Source organism: Rhea pennata, chromosome 18 (genome assembly GCF_028389875.1).
Source record: "Rhea pennata isolate bPtePen1 chromosome 18, bPtePen1.pri, whole genome shotgun sequence".
Taxonomy (NCBI): Eukaryota; Metazoa; Chordata; class Aves; order Rheiformes; family Rheidae; genus Rhea; species Rhea pennata.
In genome coordinates this window covers 4,692,618-4,711,201 of record NC_084680.1, presented here as the reverse complement: position 1 = coordinate 4,711,201, position 18,584 = coordinate 4,692,618, and the positions used below count along the sequence as shown (strand labels likewise).

At 44.0% G+C, this 18,584-nt stretch overlaps 1 protein-coding gene across 1 annotated transcript in view; it reads right to left on the bottom strand.

The window, feature by feature from the left end:
- The window catches only part of CACNA1B (calcium voltage-gated channel subunit alpha1 B), a 306,587-nt gene that overhangs the window by 156,263 nt on the left and 131,740 nt on the right, over positions 1-18,584 (bottom strand). The window contains exon 8 of the mRNA XM_062591211.1: positions 7,899-8,002. Coding sequence (XP_062447195.1) covers positions 7,899-8,002 — 104 coding nt within the window. The remainder of the gene's footprint in view (positions 1-7,898; positions 8,003-18,584) is intronic.

Here is an 18,584-nt window from a genome sequence, read left to right as displayed (position 1 = left end):
ACACACAACGCTCCTCATGCTCCTGCCATCCTGCAGGTCCTGCAGTACCTGTGTAACTGAGTTTGCTGCCTTCTATATGCAGACTGATCTGGTACAACTAGCCACTTCTAAAGCAGTTTCAGCTGGTCGTTTCTATGCCATACCTGTCAGACTGCCGAGGCATCCTTCCTGCAGCAGTACCATCCCTGGCCAACATCCTTCAAAGCCCCTGGCTGCTTGTTTCACCAGGGATCTAATCTTATTAATATTCTTACACTTCACTTGCTAATCCCATTAGCATCCCAGAATTTAGAGAAAAGTAGATTCTTCCTCCAAGGAAAGAATTTGTTCTGCAGATTCAATCTCTGTATTTTGTCTTCCTGAAGCATGGTAAATCCTGTATAAGGGGAAATATGCACCAAATGCAACAAAAAAAGCCCAACACCTTTATGACCGTAACTATCTATACAACTAAGGACACAAAGCCTTGGCTGTGCTAAATAGCATGAGCAAGCCTTTGAAGTCTCTCAGAGACTGAATAATTTAGCAAAGGCCCATGTCAGGCCCCCAACATGGCACTCCCCTGAGAGCCTGAAAGAGGATGTCAGCGAGGCAGCAGCAAGAGAACAGAAATCCTGCCGTGAGGACCTTCCCACAGCCCCGCAGGCCAGCTGTGGTCTGGCTGCCTCAAAGCAACCAGGCTTGGTGTCACCTGCAGCTTTGCTTCAGGAGAAGAACAAAGGCAAGCGCAGCAGGGCTGGCTTATTCAGGGCAGGGCATGGGGGCAAGGGGAGGAGGTGGGGGGAGACAAGAGACAGTGCTCTAGCCTGGGTGCATGTTACTAAGTTAGAAATAGAGGTGAAAAGCAAAATAAAGTTTGTCCCAGGAAAGAAAAATATGAAAAACAATAAATCCAGGGACAAACATCCAGAGTCAATATATCATTATAGAGAGATGTAAGGAGGCAGCAAGGCCAGGAGAGGTCTAGGGATGATGAGACACTAGGAATTAACAGAGGAGTCTGCAGAACCTCAAAAGTGCAAGACAAACCAGGGAATGTCTGGCTGCCTGCTCAAGAAGTGTCCTGGACCAAGGCAGAGGAGCTGCAAACCCAGTGCCACGTGGCTCAGGTGTGTCCATAGCTAGCACCTTGCGCCCAGAGGGTTGTAAACAAAATGAAAGAAGATGAGCAAGGATTAAAGAGAAGTCTTATTATTATTATTTCTTTTACCACAGCATCAGATATCTTCTTCGTAAGTCCTCAAAACACTTCAAGATGAACCAAATTACGATTACCCTCATTCACAGACAAAAAGTTGAAGTCTAGAGAAACTTGCAGGCAAGCTGAAAATAATTTGGTGCCCCTGACCACCTGATCTGTAAATGTGAACAGTGGAGTATTGGCAGATACCACCGGTTTTAAATACCTCTAAAAATTAGATCCAACTCAGTACTGAGCATAGGCAAAATGTATCGATTATAAAGCCCATCTGGCACAAGAAGAAGGTGACAATTTGAGGGAGGTGGAAGAAATCTCATCCCATGGGCGCAAAGAGATCGCTCAGGAAAGTGCTGGAATGAGGTGCGACTAAGCAAGTGACTCACCTGAGGAAACATCAGTAAGAATTTCTTCATGGTGGTCAGACTTGGTTCCTCTAAGACGGTACCTTTCTCTCCCAGATTACTGCCAATAAAGATGCTTTGCTGAGAGCTCTGAGGTTTGAACATTGCTGTTAAACAACAAGAGGATGGAGATTCCTAGTGCTGAAGATGACAGAACTCTGTTCCTCATCTGCCCCAGGTTGTCCCATCAGCTGCTTAGAATCCCTAATGTGCCTGGAGTTATCCATTTCCATATGGCCTTCAGCTACATCCGGCCAGGATCACAGTGGGCCTAATCTGAGGGTTGCCAGATTGGCCCTAGAGATGGAGCTTCTTGGAGGACAGACCCAGCTGGCTGAGCTGCTCAACCTGCCCTAATAGTCATCACTTAGGAATAAGTTTTGGCTCAATCAATCCTGCACAGCTAGAGGTGCTTCTGTTTCCTCCTCACTTTTCTAAAGAGTGTGGGGAGGGAATAGTTCTTCTCTACCAGCTGATAAGGGATGAAAGTACCACTGTGAGATTGATCTCTCAGCATCAAGCCAGGCTTTACAGCCATTTTCATCACTTGAGAAAAGCAGAAGAATGATTCAAATGCAAGGCAGATACGGAGTATATCATGCATTTCTAGAAAGAGAGGAGAGGGACAGTGCAAAGATGAAGCTTTCAATGCATCTTCCTTTTCTTCACCTTCAACTTTTGCTGGTTTCACTTTGATTCCACTTGATCTAATTTGAAATGCTGCAAGTGCTGCAACTGGGTCAACCTGGACTGAAGGAAGCAGTGATAGAGAGAAAAAAATTAAAAAAGCTCCATTTACCTCATAGTGTCAATTGCTACTATCAACCCACTTCAAGCCTTTGGGTGAACTTCTGGCTCTGTCTACCAGGCCTTCACCCCAGAGAAGCAGCAGCATCCCCAGAAGGTTAAAGTTAAGTGTCCTATGTGTCACAGGCTCTAACTTCTCTACCTTCCTGAGAATCTGCTGTGGAAAGGTAGTCCATCTCTCCTGTACTAGCTCAAAACACACAAAAAAGCACAGGGTCTACATTTTCTAGGACATTTAACTTGGTGAGAGGAAGCTTACATGGAAAGTCTTTGTTCTATGACCACTTCTTTAAGAAGCACATACGCTTTCTCCCAGGTTTCTTGTTTGCAGCAATAGCTTTGTTAAACAGGATGGTGAGAAAGGAATAGAGGGAGAGAAAATACTTATTTTACCCTATCTTCCCCCCCCCTCGTTTTTTTTTCTGAATACAATCTGGGGAAAGACTGAAAATAAAGAGAACAGAATCTCCTATCTTTTCATGATACAGCTCTTCTGTTGCAAATAATTAGCAGCAGCCAAAGTGAGACCACAGCAGGTAACAGTGAACTTGGAACAAATCTGGAGGGAAAATGAATGATTGTCTCTGTAATGAGGGAGAAGGAGGACAGAATGCTTTGCCATTATGACAAATTAATCATTCTGATTATTCTCCAGCCTCTGCACATCTTCAGGGCTGAAGTTTTATGATCTCAATCTGGCAAAAATCCTCAGGATGTGAAAACATGTCATGATACTCAGCAGAGCAAATCACTGAGACAGCCAGTTCAATGAGGCCTAAATGATGTTGTGTTCTTCCTCCCAGTGAGCCGCTCTAAGAGCACAGAAGTCTCGTGATCCAAGATACAATAGTCAGAAATGGAAACGGAAATCCCCCAGGGAGACCACAGCACAAGTCAGGAAGAGCGTTTAATGGGACTCTTCAGAGAACATTATCCCAAAGTGGTACCTAAAACAAGGTACAGCAGTGGAGACTTAAGGTGCCTTTTAGCATGAACCATGAAAGCTGCATTAGGTCTCCAAGAAAACCATCCCGAAAATTGACTGAAATAAGCCAAAGCCAGTGCATCGGTGCCAACACGATTCCAGTGGGGATGCCGCGGTTCTGTTTCATGGGTGTAACCTCTCCAAACAAAGGAGTCTCTTATTTGTCCGCAAGGTGAGGGCACTGTCCATAGCTCTATCCCTTGCTAGGCTCCTGTTGTAATGAAGATGCCAGATCCATTGTAGCACAGTGTCCTCCTACAGCTCTTACACCAGGCACTCTCCCTCAATAAGATGCTGGTCTTGCACATCTCAGGCTGGCCACCCTTGTGCATCTCTGCACTTTGTTTTTGCAGCCAAATGAGATCTTCCTCAGGGAAGATCACTGCTCTTTATTGGCTGAGCTGGAAATACCTCAGGCTTCACCATAAATATTTGAGGACATGACAAGCAGCATTTTTCACACTCGAGAGATACAGACTTTCAGTACTCAAATGTATCATCCACAGTGTGCTGCCCTCTCTGACCAGGCCTCCTTCTTTCCTCCCCAGCCTCACTGCTCCCCACCGCTGGGTGAAACAGTGCCAAAAGGCACTTAGCCTTGAAATAAGTTAAATCATCTTCCTCATAGCATCGTAGCATCCCATGATAACATTTATCCTCTTTGTATTGTGTAATCCAAAGCATCAGAACAGTCACAAATGCACTGTACAGAACCATCGAGCTCATTACCAGACAAAATTAATACCCAGTTCAACATCTCAGTAGAAAATTCCATAAACTCATCAGCCCACAGAATAAAGATGTTAGGTGGGCTGAGAGAGGGCTGAGGGCTAACAGGGGAATAGCAGGATGAGAACAGTAGCGCAAGACCCCTGCTAATGGAGGGATTGTAGGAAGCTAGAAGATAGAGCTTTGACAGAGATGGGTGGCAGTCCCTTGATGACAACAGCTGCCAGGGCAGGATGGCAGAGGGTTGCAGCCTGCTAGCACGACAACAGTACAAAAGGCTAGAAATGAATGTGTGATGGTCAGAAATTTTGCATTTGTAGTTAGTGGGAGGAGGGCTCCTCTCTTCACTGGAAACTGCAGAACCATGTGCAGAGTTCAATAAAAACATTTTACCATGATCAGGGTTTGAGAATAGCATCATCTGTGCCTGCTTGTGACGTACAGCCTTGCAAGCTGGAAATTGCTACCATTTTTACCAGAGACCTGCCCTTAGTGTGGAGGGCAGCAGGTATAGCAGAGTATCCACTTCAGCCCACAACTTCGGTAAAGGAGAACTCAACATTCATATTTGCACCATCAGAAAAAAACACATTCCCAAGAACTCCACACCCCATGGCCTAAGACTGTTGGGGAAATCTGAATATTCATCCCAGTGCTACAACAAGAGCTGAGCACAGCCGACAACCTGGCTCACGGTGCTTGCATCCGAGAAGGGGAAAGGAACAGAAGGCAGAGAAAGATGTTCCAGGAGAGTATTTAAACATTAACTGATTACAAGAGCACTGGCAGTGCTTTGATCAGCGTGCATAAGGAAGACACACTGTACAGCAGGCAGAGTCTCATTTAATCTGAATTACAGAGCCAACACGCTTTTAATTACATCTTCAGCCACATATGCAGAGGATACTGCATTATCAACTGTGATCCAAGATTTTGGGTTATTTTATACCAAGATTTTACCAACACTCAAAGATTTACACATCTCCCTGCTAGATTCCCATTTCTGCTTTTATTACCATTCCAAAGAAAAGCGAGGGAGGGGAAAAGCTGTTTGCTCTTTGTTTTAAGGTAGGTATCTTCTCTTCTCTAACACTTGCAATGCAAATGCTGCCATATTTTGCTAGTGGGTGAGACTTGAGAATCTAACCAGCTCAATCTATTTACACTGTTCAAACAGGTAAGTCTGGAGCTAAGCCCACCTTTATTAGGTATCTGTGCACTGTTGGCATGTGTTCAAAAATAAACACAGAAGGGTATAATCTAGTGTCAATAACCTTTGTTGTCATTTCAGATTATTTGCATTGCCATAATCTGTGATAACGTCCTCTTTACCTGTTTCAGAAACCTACACCTTCCCTGTCGCCAGACAAGGAAGACAACTACGAGGGAGGGAAATGGTTCAAAACTAACAGCAATGAAAAATACACAGGTAAAAGCCTTTTCTGTGGCTTTCTATGGTGTGCCCAGTGACATGCTGAAGCTTAACCTCTAATGTCCATGATGTGTATGGTAAAGTACTGGAAAATAAAACACAGCTTGCCCTCCAGGGCTTTTATGAAGGAGGACAATACTGAAGATAGTGCACAAGCTTAGGAAACTAGTGATCTGATTTCTGCTTTGCAACTGTTTTATTATAGGGGTTAAATCTCCCCTTTCTACCCCACTGTTCCTTCTCCAAGGTGGGAACAGAAAAGAGGGCAGAGCACTGTATCATCCCCAGGACAAAATGAGAATAATATTAAAGGCTGTGAGTTGCTCAGATAATGAGAATAAGAAGCAGTTGAGTGATTTCTGAGTTAGCTCTGTTTGTGGGGTCTTTATAGACCTAATCCTAAATCAACTTTGTTTTATAGAAACAAGAAGATGCGATATATTTGAGGATCTCCATTGGAGAAGCAGCTGGCTAACACTGTTACTGTAAGGCAGACTGCATCAAGTTATTGGGTGAAAATCTACCATATAGTAGTCTCTGTGTGTTTACAGTTGACTTCTCTGTGGTTCTCTTTTTAGGATCAGAACTTAAATGCATAGAGATAAGTGCAAAGAATTGTGTTTATAACCTCCAGCAGAAATTTGGTTTTTTCAAAGTGCTACGCTGGGGCTTTTGGCTGAGGACATAATGGCAACAATCTCTGCCTTCAGAGGTTCAGGTTCAGGGCTGGTGTCTTTCCATCACCGGGCCATTTCAGATATATCCACATTCTTTCAACTCCACTATGCCTGCAAGCCTATCAAGAGCCTGCTGAACAATGTGGTCAATGTCTGTGCTATGATGTTTATTTTCTTCTCTCCCCAGGAATTATTCCTGCCAAGGACATCAAACCACTATGCAAAATGGAATTTAAAAGCTTCCCTCTGTGGAGAAGATGTAATTATCCTTACCATTAACAAAGGGAAACTTAATGCACAGAGCTGCATTTTTTTATACAATATATGCACTTTTATTTTCTTCGTATCTTGCCCCAAGCAACAAGAGACTCTCAGGAGAGCCAGACTGAGGTCTCCGTCTTTTATTTGTCACTGAACACCCCTGAACCCAGCACAAAGGAACAGGAGCCTACAGGCTTCTCAGGTTTATTTTAATTCACAAGTATCATTCTAGCCAACACGGACTGACCACACTGGAACAAGGTAGATGAACTACACAACGAACCACCTGGTTTTAGTTAGACGGTAAGCTGGAAAAGTATAGCCACAAAGCTGTTCTTTGCAAAGCCTCTGCTATGACGAGTTAATCTGATGAATGGCTTTGATTGAGTATTATTATTGAGTATGACCATTATGGCTGGACTGAAGGACCAGCAAAGCGTACCAGACGGCCTGCTCGCAGACCCTCCTTTGCCTCAGCATGTCTCCCACCGCTCTCAGCTGCACTGCTGCCTCCTTTCTCTTCCCCTCACATGTGCTTTGAGAATGAGAGGCCTCAACAAAATAATAAAACTAGGCATGAATCTGTTCTTTGGAAAACATTTTTCTTACTCTGATAATTTAAATAGAAAGAGCAAATGGTGAACACTAATGGGATTTTAGCACTCAGCAGCATTAACTCTTTTTTCTCTTCCTCAGCTGCCAAGAGCCAGAAGTGAATCTAGATTTTTATACATATATTTGGACGGGCTAGGAAGAAATTGGGTATGAAATACGCCAAGATCGAAGAGCTTGTAGACCACTAAGATGACTCAGGTCGATAAATCTAAATCAAATTTCTGCAAATGCTGGGGACATTCCAGTAAGGCATCAAACTTAGCAGCTCTGTCTCTACAATGGCCAAAACCGAAAACTCATGCACAAGGACTACTGAATCCTTGGCTGACCCTAGGGATTTGGACATCAAGAGACCAGTGTGTCCCCAAAATCCAGACATTGGCTTAAGCTGATAGAGGTTTTCCAAAGAAAAAAAAAACCAAACAAACAAAAAAAATATTTTGTCTTTTGAGCTTCACATTTTCTTCACATTTCCCCATGCTGTGCAATTAGATCAAATACATTGTGAAGACTTTAATGTCCAGCTCCAGCAATCCAGTTCTTACACTGACATCAGTGGGTTCCCAATGGATTTCAAGGGATGGCAGCATTACCAGCTTATCCAGTGTTCCATGGCTCTATAATCCTATAGAACTACCTCATAGCAAGAAAAGGAAAGGGTGGCAGATGTGTGAAGGGGAAAGTGTACAGTGTGATGCATCACTCCATTTTCTGTTCTTCACAGTACTAAAACTAATACATCTTCCCTTTTTGTATCCACATGGAAACAAACAAGTCATTAGTGCCTTACCCTGATAAGACGCCCAGCACCAAGTTGAGCATGAAGAAAGAGCCAATGATGATGAGAGGGATGAAGTAAAGCCAGTTCCATGTATTTCCTGCAGCATCATTAGTCTGGAAACAAAGAGACGGGGAGAGAGAAAAGCAAATATTAATCAGCTTCAGAGACAATATGCCATACAGAATACACAGGGCTGAGGCCATAGGAGATTCCCCTCAGATTTCCATCCTCAGTTCACCACTGATAACTTAGCTGTTTTATGTTCTTCAGCTGAAATGCAGGCAAAAGAATTGAGGAAGCAAGATGAACATCCCACTGTCCACATCACAGTTTGCCAGCAGCTCCAACAAAAATTTCAGCTCTAATTCCACAGATCCAGACTGACCCTGTTGGGGGGCCCAAAACATGTTTTTAAATGACCTTCTTCTGTGCAGAAGCAGGCTTTCTACACCAGTCTCCACTCTCCTCACCTCAAATCTGAGTTAACATGAGCTGAGCATCATCGTTGTATTTACATTTGAATTAAGACACAACAAGAGGAGGGAACCACAGGCTTCCGTTAATCTGTGCTGCAATTAAGGCAGCGTGTGGCGCAGTGCCCAAAATCTGTATAAGCACACAGAACAGAAGACAAGAAGTCCACAAGAAAAGGAGGCATCTTGAGAGCAATTGCAATTTCACATCTGCTTACTCAGCACTTTGGAACTGTGTCATCCAAACCTGTATCCCAGACTGAGTAAGCAACAGTAGACATTAAGGGGAGGGAAGGCTGTTTTAGTTTATGACAAGGTTTCTGCATTCATCAACTAACAAGGGAGCTCTTTAAGGAACTGCTGAAAAGTAAAATGCCACATGGCCATTACTGAAGCCACGTGCCTAGAAAAATGCAAATTCTTCTCTTGTGAGTGAAGAATGCAGCAATCTGGGAATGGGCTGATGCAGAGCATGAGAGAGGCAAAGAGCAAAATAAAACAGAAGACCCAAAGGTACTCTCCTCCTCCTACCAGGCATGAAGAGTAACACAATTCTCTCATCACAAACTCAGCGCTCACCTGCCTGCCCACTACAGAGATCCTCAGAGACTGCAGAGGAACACTCATAAACACCAGCTTCAACAAAATACATTAATTCTTACTGATATTGATGCCTTTCATTTATTATTTGTGGTGCTTTTTAATCACTGTTCCCAATCATATTTGGAAGCGAGACTTTGCTTGCAGAAGTATTCCAGGAAAAGGGCCTTAAATGCAGCCATGAATATTTTAGTCATGTGTGCTCCTTATGCCATCTCGAAATGTCTCTGCATAAGTAGACATCACCCAGTAAACAGGCAGAAACGATGTCCAATGAGGGTGACTGAAGTCAGAGCATTTCTTACAGGTGCTTACGCTACTGATGGAAGTAAATACCTTCTGAGGCATTTTAAATATGGTGCATATCTGCATAAATTCCTCCTCAAGAAGCAGACTCTGGATCAAATGAGTGGCAAACATTTCTCCAAATAGCTAACATATTCAGAAACATCTATGTCAGTTGATCAGTGACTCACCCAAGAACTAACTAATCCAGCCACAAGCCAACACTGCTAAAGGTAAAACCAGTGTGAGACAGGCAAATGAACTGGAAGAGAGAACAGACAGGGGAAACGAGCTCAGAAAGAGAAAAAAACGGTCCAGTTCATTCTCTCATCACTGAATTTTTAATACCTGTTGTCTCTCCCCAGCAGCATTTCTTCTTTCACTGTTTTGTCTCTCTATTCCTCTCTTTCTGCTTTTAGCTGTTTCTTTTTCCTATCCTCCTGCTTCACTTCTACACAGAGGTGTTCTGAGCTCACAAGCACACTTATGCTCAGCGCCTCTTCCTTGACACACACAGAAAAAGGACCTAATACGGCCCCAGCCTGCTCTCTTGGGATTAAGCTGCAAAATCCGTATTTTCATATTTAGAGGTTGTTATTCAATCCTCATTGCATTGACCAAGATGGTAGCCCTCGTACCACCAGCTGAAGTCGACACTTCCCATCCAGCAAGGCTGGGAACTGACATCAACCTAACAGCGGGGAGGGGAGGCTAGAAAACCAACAAGGAAGAGGAAGGGAACAGATGGGAGAGGGGAAAACATATAAACATGCAAGGAGAGTATGGTAGGTTCTACACTGCCAAATGATTGTTAATCATTTACTTATTCATTTGAAGCCCAAATTTGGCGACAGATCCATGGTTCCATTCCACAATCAGAGTCTTTAAAATGAAATATGCTGAAATACAACTAATTAGCAAGCCTCTTCTGAATATTTGCTAGGCTGCCTTCTGCTTAGGGCAAGGCCAGGCCTTGCCCTGTTTGTTCCATCTCCCGCACAGGCATCCAGGACAAGCTGGCGGGCAAAACACTAGGCAAAAGGGTCAGTAGAAAACTTCTGAGAATGCAGAACCTCCATGAACATGGAGCATCTTTCCCAGTGCTCCCAGACTTGAACCCAAACACAGCTTATGGCACCAGCTCTGCCATGGTGAGATGCTGTAATGAATCAAGGCCGTGAGCTGCCAGGAAAACCAACCTCTTCACCTTCAGGAAAAGCCCACAGAGGCCTGCAGCCACCTCTGGCTATGCTGAGCAGAGGAAGGCAGCTCTCTATGCGCAGAACAACTGGGGCTTGGGCTGTAGCCGTGCTCCAGGCTTGCTCATTAAGCAGGGCAAGGCAAAAGATCAGTTTTTACATTCTAGCTAAAACACCTCATTGGTTTAATCCCTGGCTTGCTGTCAGGGCTACTTGACCCTAACCACAAGTCTAACTTGATATGGAAGAAGTAGAAATAAAATACTGGTAATAATGTGCCAGAATTACATCAAAATACAGGCAGACTCTCTCACTGCTTAGGAAAAACTGCTGCACTCTCTCATTAGTAACAGGAGCAGGACCTGTCACAAGCACCACCTGAATAATGCCCACATCAAGCAGAAGTCTTGGTTGAGGAGTGCCCCAGGCACAGAGAGTGAACAGCTCACATCAGTTAAACTTGTCAACATACCACACTCAGAGAAGAGGTGCTATACTGTAGGAAACTGAGGCACGGAAAGCCCAAGAGACACTTTTCAGGTCACAGAGGAAGTGGAAAACCAGAGAACTATCTCATGCATCAAAAGCCCACACAACAGTCTGAATCCTGGAGTGCTCCTGCCAACAAGCCCTGCTGTGTGGCCTCCTCTGCATCTCTCTGTTCATCTCCAGGCTACTTCCATCCTCTGTCCTTGAGCACTAATTAAGATGCATCAACAATACCTACTCAAATGTGGTGTCTCCTTTTCTCATCCCTCAGCCTTTTTGCCAAAACATATAACCCACCCCACAGAAGCATCCCCATGGGACTCTGCTTCATCATTCACCTTGAAGCCTGATGCCTCTGCAAAGTAGGAGTGCCTGGGTCACCAAGGACAGCTGGAGACCAAGACACAACCTTTACATATTAGCTCTCTGCACAGCTGGTTTTAAGTTCCCTTCTCCCTTTTATGCAGCACCTTGCACACTGACAGCATCCTCAAGCAGTGAGCCCAGTGCCCTCTCCCTGTGGAGACAGGTAGGTGAATACTGTCATCTCTAACAAATGCAGAGGCTAAAAATCTGCTGTCTTGTGGGGAGATTAAAGCCCTGAGCTCCAAATAAAACCAAGAAGAACTGAGTGTACTCCAACAGGCATGAGATATTTCCCACAGTCAAACTTTCAGTGACCTGTCCAGTACAAGAGACAAGGCTGGTGTGAATCCTTAGACTTTCCTGTCTCTCAGGCCCAGAGAGCTGCCAGGCACTCACTTCATTGTGTTAATAAGATGGCAGCTCTGTCTAATTATAAATTCATTTAAAGATATGTTTTGGAACAATTAGCTTGAAAGCCATGTATTCCTGTTTGCAATGTGCTAGAGACCAAAATTGCTTTTATACTACACTTTATGTTCCTTTCTGCAGCCCTCACCCTGGAGGGCATTTGTGGACACAGTCCACGTATCTTGGAGCACGCAGAGCACCAGAGCCCTTGTGCCTTGCTGCCCTGAGAAGAGTTTGTCATGTCACTAGAGCATCTCAGTCCTGCAAGACTAGAAACAACCGTACTCCGGCCAGACCAGTTCTGCCACCATGAAGTGGGATTCCTTCTCCAGTCAGCACAGGTCAGCAAAGCCCTGCCTGCTCAGTCTTCTCCCTCCTACGCCATGCACATTGCAGCAGTGTACCACCACCTCTCCAAGGACCCTGCCTACTTTCAGTTCTGAGCTCCCCACGGCTGGGGCATCACCAGGAGAGCTTCACAAACCATCAGCCTCACAGCCGAGTCCCTCTTCCTGCTTACTTCAAACAGTGCTGATCAAAGGGAGCACCCGCTCGTTTGGTGGGGAAAGGAGCACATAAACACTCCGCAGCACTTCGTCAGCAAGGCTCTCACCAGTGGTAGAGAGTTAGTGGGAAAAATACGACAGCCACTGCAGAAGAGGATCCACCAGACCCCAAGAAAGGGAAGCCCGTGTGGCTTCTACAAGGCTTGCTTAATCATGGTTTGCATTAGTAATGCCTGACACGCACAAAGTCAACTTTGGTTTACACACAGCCTTGCGAACAGGCAAATTACTGGCTCTGTTCAATGGGGTGACAAATCTGAGGTCTGGTGAGATTTGGAGGTTGCAAATTAGAACAAGTAAAGCAAAGAATAATCCCTGCAATCCTCCCCCGTCCTTTCCCACTGAGCAGACAGCACACCTGCCCACACATTCCACATTCCTCCAGTCTTCTGCAACAGAACATAAATCTGCATTTTGCATAGCAAGAGAGGTGGGGGATTCCCAAATACCTAGATGTGTTCCATCTACCCATGAACCAAACACTAAGACCATGCCTCAGAAGTACCTCAGACCTGAGCGATCTCTAATGCAAAGCTGACGGTTCCTTCCAGCAAGTGCAAACAAAAAACCTGCCACCATTTTGCGCCACCCACAACCCCATTCAACGCATGCCAGGGACCAAGCAAGCCAGGTAGTGATAGCACATGTTTAAATAACCTATTCAAATAATCTATTCAACATTGCCTAATCTGATTAAATCCTCTTGGGAAAGACAAAAACAGCAGAACAACAAATACCTTCACTGTAGGAAAATGCTGGGTAGGATAGGCAGAGATTCAGAACACCCCATTCAAAGCCTGTCACCCTGGTGAATGTAACAATACAGAAAACAGCTGAATAAAACCTTGCATTTCAGCTGGTTTCTGAGTTTCTGGTCAAAATACAATCATTATTCTTGCCCTCCTCCCAAAATCTGCTCCATCTCCATTGACAGCTGAGGGAGAGAACTTTGAGCCCAAGAGAGCTCAGGGATGCCCACACACCAGGCTGCACCAGTGTTACTTTGTCACGACAGACCTTCAGGTGAGCACACTGATTTTAGTGTAAGCAGCTTATCCCATCCAGCCTGCAATCAGCTCCCGATCAATATAGACTATACAGACTTCGACTTGCATGGGTGTCAGTATAGGCTAGCTGGTCTCCACAGCAGATCTCTTCTGCGCCTGTGCCCCATTGGGCTAATCATCACGATACAAACGGGCTCCTGCTCATAGTCTGCTCTAAGGAAGAGCGCTTGCAACTCTGAGACAAATTCAGTCTGCCTCTAGCAGAAGCAATGCACAGATAAACTATAAAGCAGCATTCACCAGAGCTCCTCCATCAGTGCCCGAAGGCCTTCAGCTGTTGACCTCGCAACTTCCAATGAGTCAGCTTCAAATGAGACCTTAATCTAATTCATCAGCTGACCAAGTATGTGCTCCAAAACCATTACAAGTACAAAATCAAATGCATCCGCTCAAACAAACACAAAGTGCAGTGTCTACAGAAGTAAAGCGTCAAGTCATAGATGAGCCTGCAACATGTTAGCACTGCTCTGATCATCAGACCCCAGGACAAAGTCTTCCCTAGTTCGTACTGCCTGGGAATTTCCAGCTAGGGTTCCCCAGATATGCAAAGTAGCTGTTTGGGGCTTTCATCCCGTTAGACTTCCATTTATCCTTAGAATTATTCCACATTTTTACCAGTACAAGAGCAAAATGATTCATGTCTCTAAACAAGGAGCCACTTTGCTATTAACACAAGTTGCTTCTTTCAGCTGCTCTGATAGACACAGAAATCCTGAGGCAACTGCCTCCAAGGAAGAAATTCTGCCATCACATTGCTCACCACGTTCTCCAACAGTGTGAAAAAGAGGCAATTAAGGGGCTTACACACAAACTATTGTAAATGTTTCCAGACTGGCATTCAATAACTAAGGGATCTTATTTGATAGAGATAGGCAAAGCAGAAACACCACAGAACATTAGTTCTTTACTATGTTTTTCCAAAATGAACAGTATACCTGAAGTTTACTCACTTTAATTTAATCAGTGGCAGAGCCTGATTTATCTGGGGCAATTAAAATACAGTCTTTCCTTAAAATAAGTGCTTTTGCATTGGGGAAACTCTCAGCTCTTTTAGAGCAGTGAACTTTTTTACTTTTCATCTGATTTTTCACAATTCTCCCCTTGCTTCTTCTGTTAATTAACAAGGCTATTTATGTTTGATTTTTTTCTATTTGTTGCTACGCTTAGCATTAGGCAAACACTAAAATTACCAAGAACAAAAACAAAAGTTAGAAGTATGGCACAATAAGCACATGAAGCCTCACTTTATCCAGCACACTTCCTCCCTGCTTCTCCAGTTGAGCTCTTCCCCACAGAAAGAGGTAACAGATCTTGCACAAGGAGGGTACAGGGACAGCAAATCCAAATTTGTTGAGAAAGGTAGTTCCCAGTTCAATCTAGAAAATTACTGACTATTTATTCTTGTCACAAAATAAATTTCATTTGAGTCTGTGCCTAATCTAGTTACTTCTCTAGGATGCTACATATTGCATATTATCATGTATCCAAAAGTGTTCATCTCCAGTGTACAAATCCTCATTTTGGGGAAATGAAGAAGTGCTTTCACAGATGGAGTGTAAGGTATACAAGTTCTATATGTTTATAAGTAGGTCCAAGTCTAAATCTAAGTCATATCTGAAGTCCTTGAATACATATCTGTGGTCAAGCACAAGCTTTAGGTAAGCTCAGGAGCATTGCAGAAGAAAGCTGGAATGATCTCTAATACGATCCTAGGAGCTTGCCCTGAGACAAGCTGCTCAAATTGCATTGCTCAACACTCCCTGTTCAGTGCCTTAACATTGGGGGCCCCTTTCCCGGCAGCAGGGTCAGCCCAGATGCTCCCACATGGCACCAGTGACAATTCAGCAGCCACCTTATCGGTACTTAGCTCCAGGGAGGTGAACACTTACAACATAAGAGTATGAAGTGTGGTAAGCTTTAGACCGATCTCTTGCTTATCTACTGAAAATTGTAATTTAAGCCTGAGAAGTGACAACCAATAGCCTTAACAAAATTAAATCACCTAACTCCAGTTTCCTTCAACAACAGTTAAATACTTAGATGCCTTTGCAATTTGGCTCAAGAAAGGAGTAGCAAAGCAGAGGACTTCCTCAACCAAGTCAGCCAGCAGAATGCACATAGCTGTGTGAATTCTCTGGGCTACACTGAAATCACAACCAGAAATGCCCTACAAGGCTTTAGTCCCTTGCAAGAATCCCACACCTCCCACGAAACAAGCAAACAGAAGACAGCTCTGCAGGAAACGGAGGCTTCGAAGGGTCTTAGAAGGAGGGAGAACATCAGCCAGCAGCTGACCACAGCATATACACAGCATATATGTGGCCATGTAAGGGTGTGGGGGTTTTTTGTTTTTTTTTTGTTTGTTTGTTTGGTTTTTTTTTTTTTTTTTTGATTTTTTTTTTGTTTTGTTTTTTTTTTGGGGGGGGGAGGAGGAAGAGAGGGAGGGAGGGAGGTTCATGCATACTTTCAAAGAACCAGATTCCTCCTGGCTAGGAGAGGAACATGTGTGCAAAGACCTTCATTATGGCTTTTTTGTTTGTTTGTTTGTTTTTCTGCAGTTATCTTTGTTCCTTAAACTGCCCTATGTGATCATCTGCTCTTTTTGCTTTCAATAAGCTCTCTAAATAGTTAGTTCTTTGTGGTTCCTATAAGAATGTTATTACGTGCTAAATGCCAACATCTGATTTAACTCCTTATCTACTTGACCACAAGTAAATAAACAACCTGCTCTTCCATCCTGTCTTTTTTCTCTCCATTCTCCATTAAAGCTGAGAGCACTACCCCTCCCTGTACTGCAGCAGAACTATTCCTGCCTATTCCAGGCAAGCAACATTAATTATCATTTGTACTATACTAGCAATTGAAACCCCAAGGGAGATTCTGAACCACATTCTGCTGAGAGCCCTACAGAAAACAATTCTGCCCCAAAATCCAAGCCAGTACTTAACCTGGAGTTTCAGCAAATGTATTAATCAGATTAGAGTACAGGATATTAGAGCATCTGGTGGTTAGCTTTGCAGGGACATGACAGCCAGGGATGAGGGGGTGCTGGTGATTGACCCTTCCGAGCAAAATTAAATTGGCAGAGAGGTGAAGAGTCGAGCGATGCTCAGGGGTTGTACCACTCAGTGGAGAGAGCCAACAAAGCACCTGCCTGGTGTGCTCAACTGCATGAAGGATAAATCAGAAATGGGATGGTTATCGAAATTAGTAATCAGCCCAAATCACATTCTCTCCCATACTATGTACTTCAGACTCTGTACAGCGCGACAGGGTTGGACTGAGGTCCAAATGGCGCTCTTGAACATCCCTCTGTTGGGCATCAGTGAATTCATATATATTCAGAGCAGGTTCCCTTGAATGTAAAGGGCTGAAATAAAGTGGAAGGTCCATACACAGCTGGCCAAGCTGTCGTTTAGAATCAAGGTTTAACACTGTATCTTAGATTTATGTCTACTTATTCATGCTTTAAGATAAACTAGAGAACTTCTTAGCTGGGGGGTTTCATGCTGTGTTTGAAGCCATAGGAATAGTGGGTTGGACTACATCTCGGGAAGCCCTAAAGTCCATCTGAGGAAAGACTGAGTTAATTAGAGACTGAAGGGTCTCCTGATCCCTTCCTGTAGCACATTATAATTTTATTTGCTGGTACTACTACTTTTAAGGTAGGTCCCAAGTATGTTTTACAAGCTAGGAAAGATATTATGGCCCAGAGTGTATGCTCCGGGAGTGCTTTAGGATGAGATAGCTGTTGTCTTGAGGGCCAGCAGTTATAAGAAAAGCATCTGAAGAGCCCACTGGCCTTCTGCAGTCCTTTTTACATTGAACCTTGGCCACAGACAGTCAAGTCATATGTGCAGTATCTGCCCAAATGGAACTGTCTAGGTAGAGTGTGCTAAACTCCCGGAAGTTCACATTTATACTGAAATTGGTGTTTCTGAGAAGATCCTCTCTTCTCACAGAAGATCTCTGAATTATTCCATCTACCTTTTTACCCAGGTTAATAGGTGGGATAGAGATCAGTAAGTTTCATTACTGGAAGAAAACAGCAATCCACAGAGTTCAAATCCCCCTGCTTTGATCCATTCATAACTCCTGGTTCCCAAGTGGGCATTAGATGAAAAATCTCCATGAGTACTTTGATTTTCACAATACTACAATCAACACTATTTTGAAGCAAAAGTAATCCTTCTGTCCCCAAAACGGAAGTCACTTGCATCAAGCACCACAGAAATTTGATGTTTAAAGGAGCTACTCACTAATAGGATCAAAATCAAATCCAGAATATTTTATATCCTGCAAATAAAAAGAAAATGAACAAAAATCACTCTAATAAATTGTCTATTGTGCTGAATGGAGAGCATTCTGACCCTCTGAGAATTTACCATCCTCGGACATACTTTTATAAACATTGCTGGAAAAATGATGCTTCCAGATTCTGTCTTAACTGAAAGACTGTGACCTGCACTTTATTCTGCAAGCATGATGACCTGCATGAAGTGTTCTCAGAGCACTTGATATTATTGCATAGACAGCCCCAGGCATGGCAGAAGTTTTTGACTTTGCACAAATTGCCAGTGTAGCTGAGCTCAGAGCCTGGCTGCTTGGCGCAGAAGAGCCGACATACTCATTTCCAACTGGCCAGCACTTCCTAAAGGTGGGGTGTACTCTCGAATGGGTCTGCAGTGTCTGTCAAGACGGGAAGATTTAAGCCATTAAGCCAATATACAGCAGATCTATGCGGCGAAAAGCTGTCAATGGCCATTCTCAAAAGTTTTGGAAAGGATGACAGATGCTGCTATTACTTCCCCATTAAAACAGGACACTGAAAATAGCATAAGACTCTTTTCCCAAAGCCTGATGTAAAAGACCTGCTAGTTCTGTGCCTTTAACTCAAGATGAAGGGTGAAGTGGAAACGGGGACTCATGAAGGATATTTCACATCACCCCATCACGTTGCTGGGTCCGAGGCCCAAGGAACACAGACAATAATGAGGTGGTGTTAAGACCCAAACATTTTAGAAATAAGCAAGGGAATATGATGACAGAAGGAAAAACTAGCAGCAAGGAGGGGAAAATATCTCCACCAGGTCCAAGGCAGGAACACATTGGAGATGCAGACTCCCACTTCAAGGAGAAGAGAGCCAGCACAAAGGCAGGGAGATGAGAACTATCCTACCATCTCGGCAACGCACTGCACGAGAACTGAAGGCTCAAGGGGCAGGCAAGGCAGCAGCAGGGA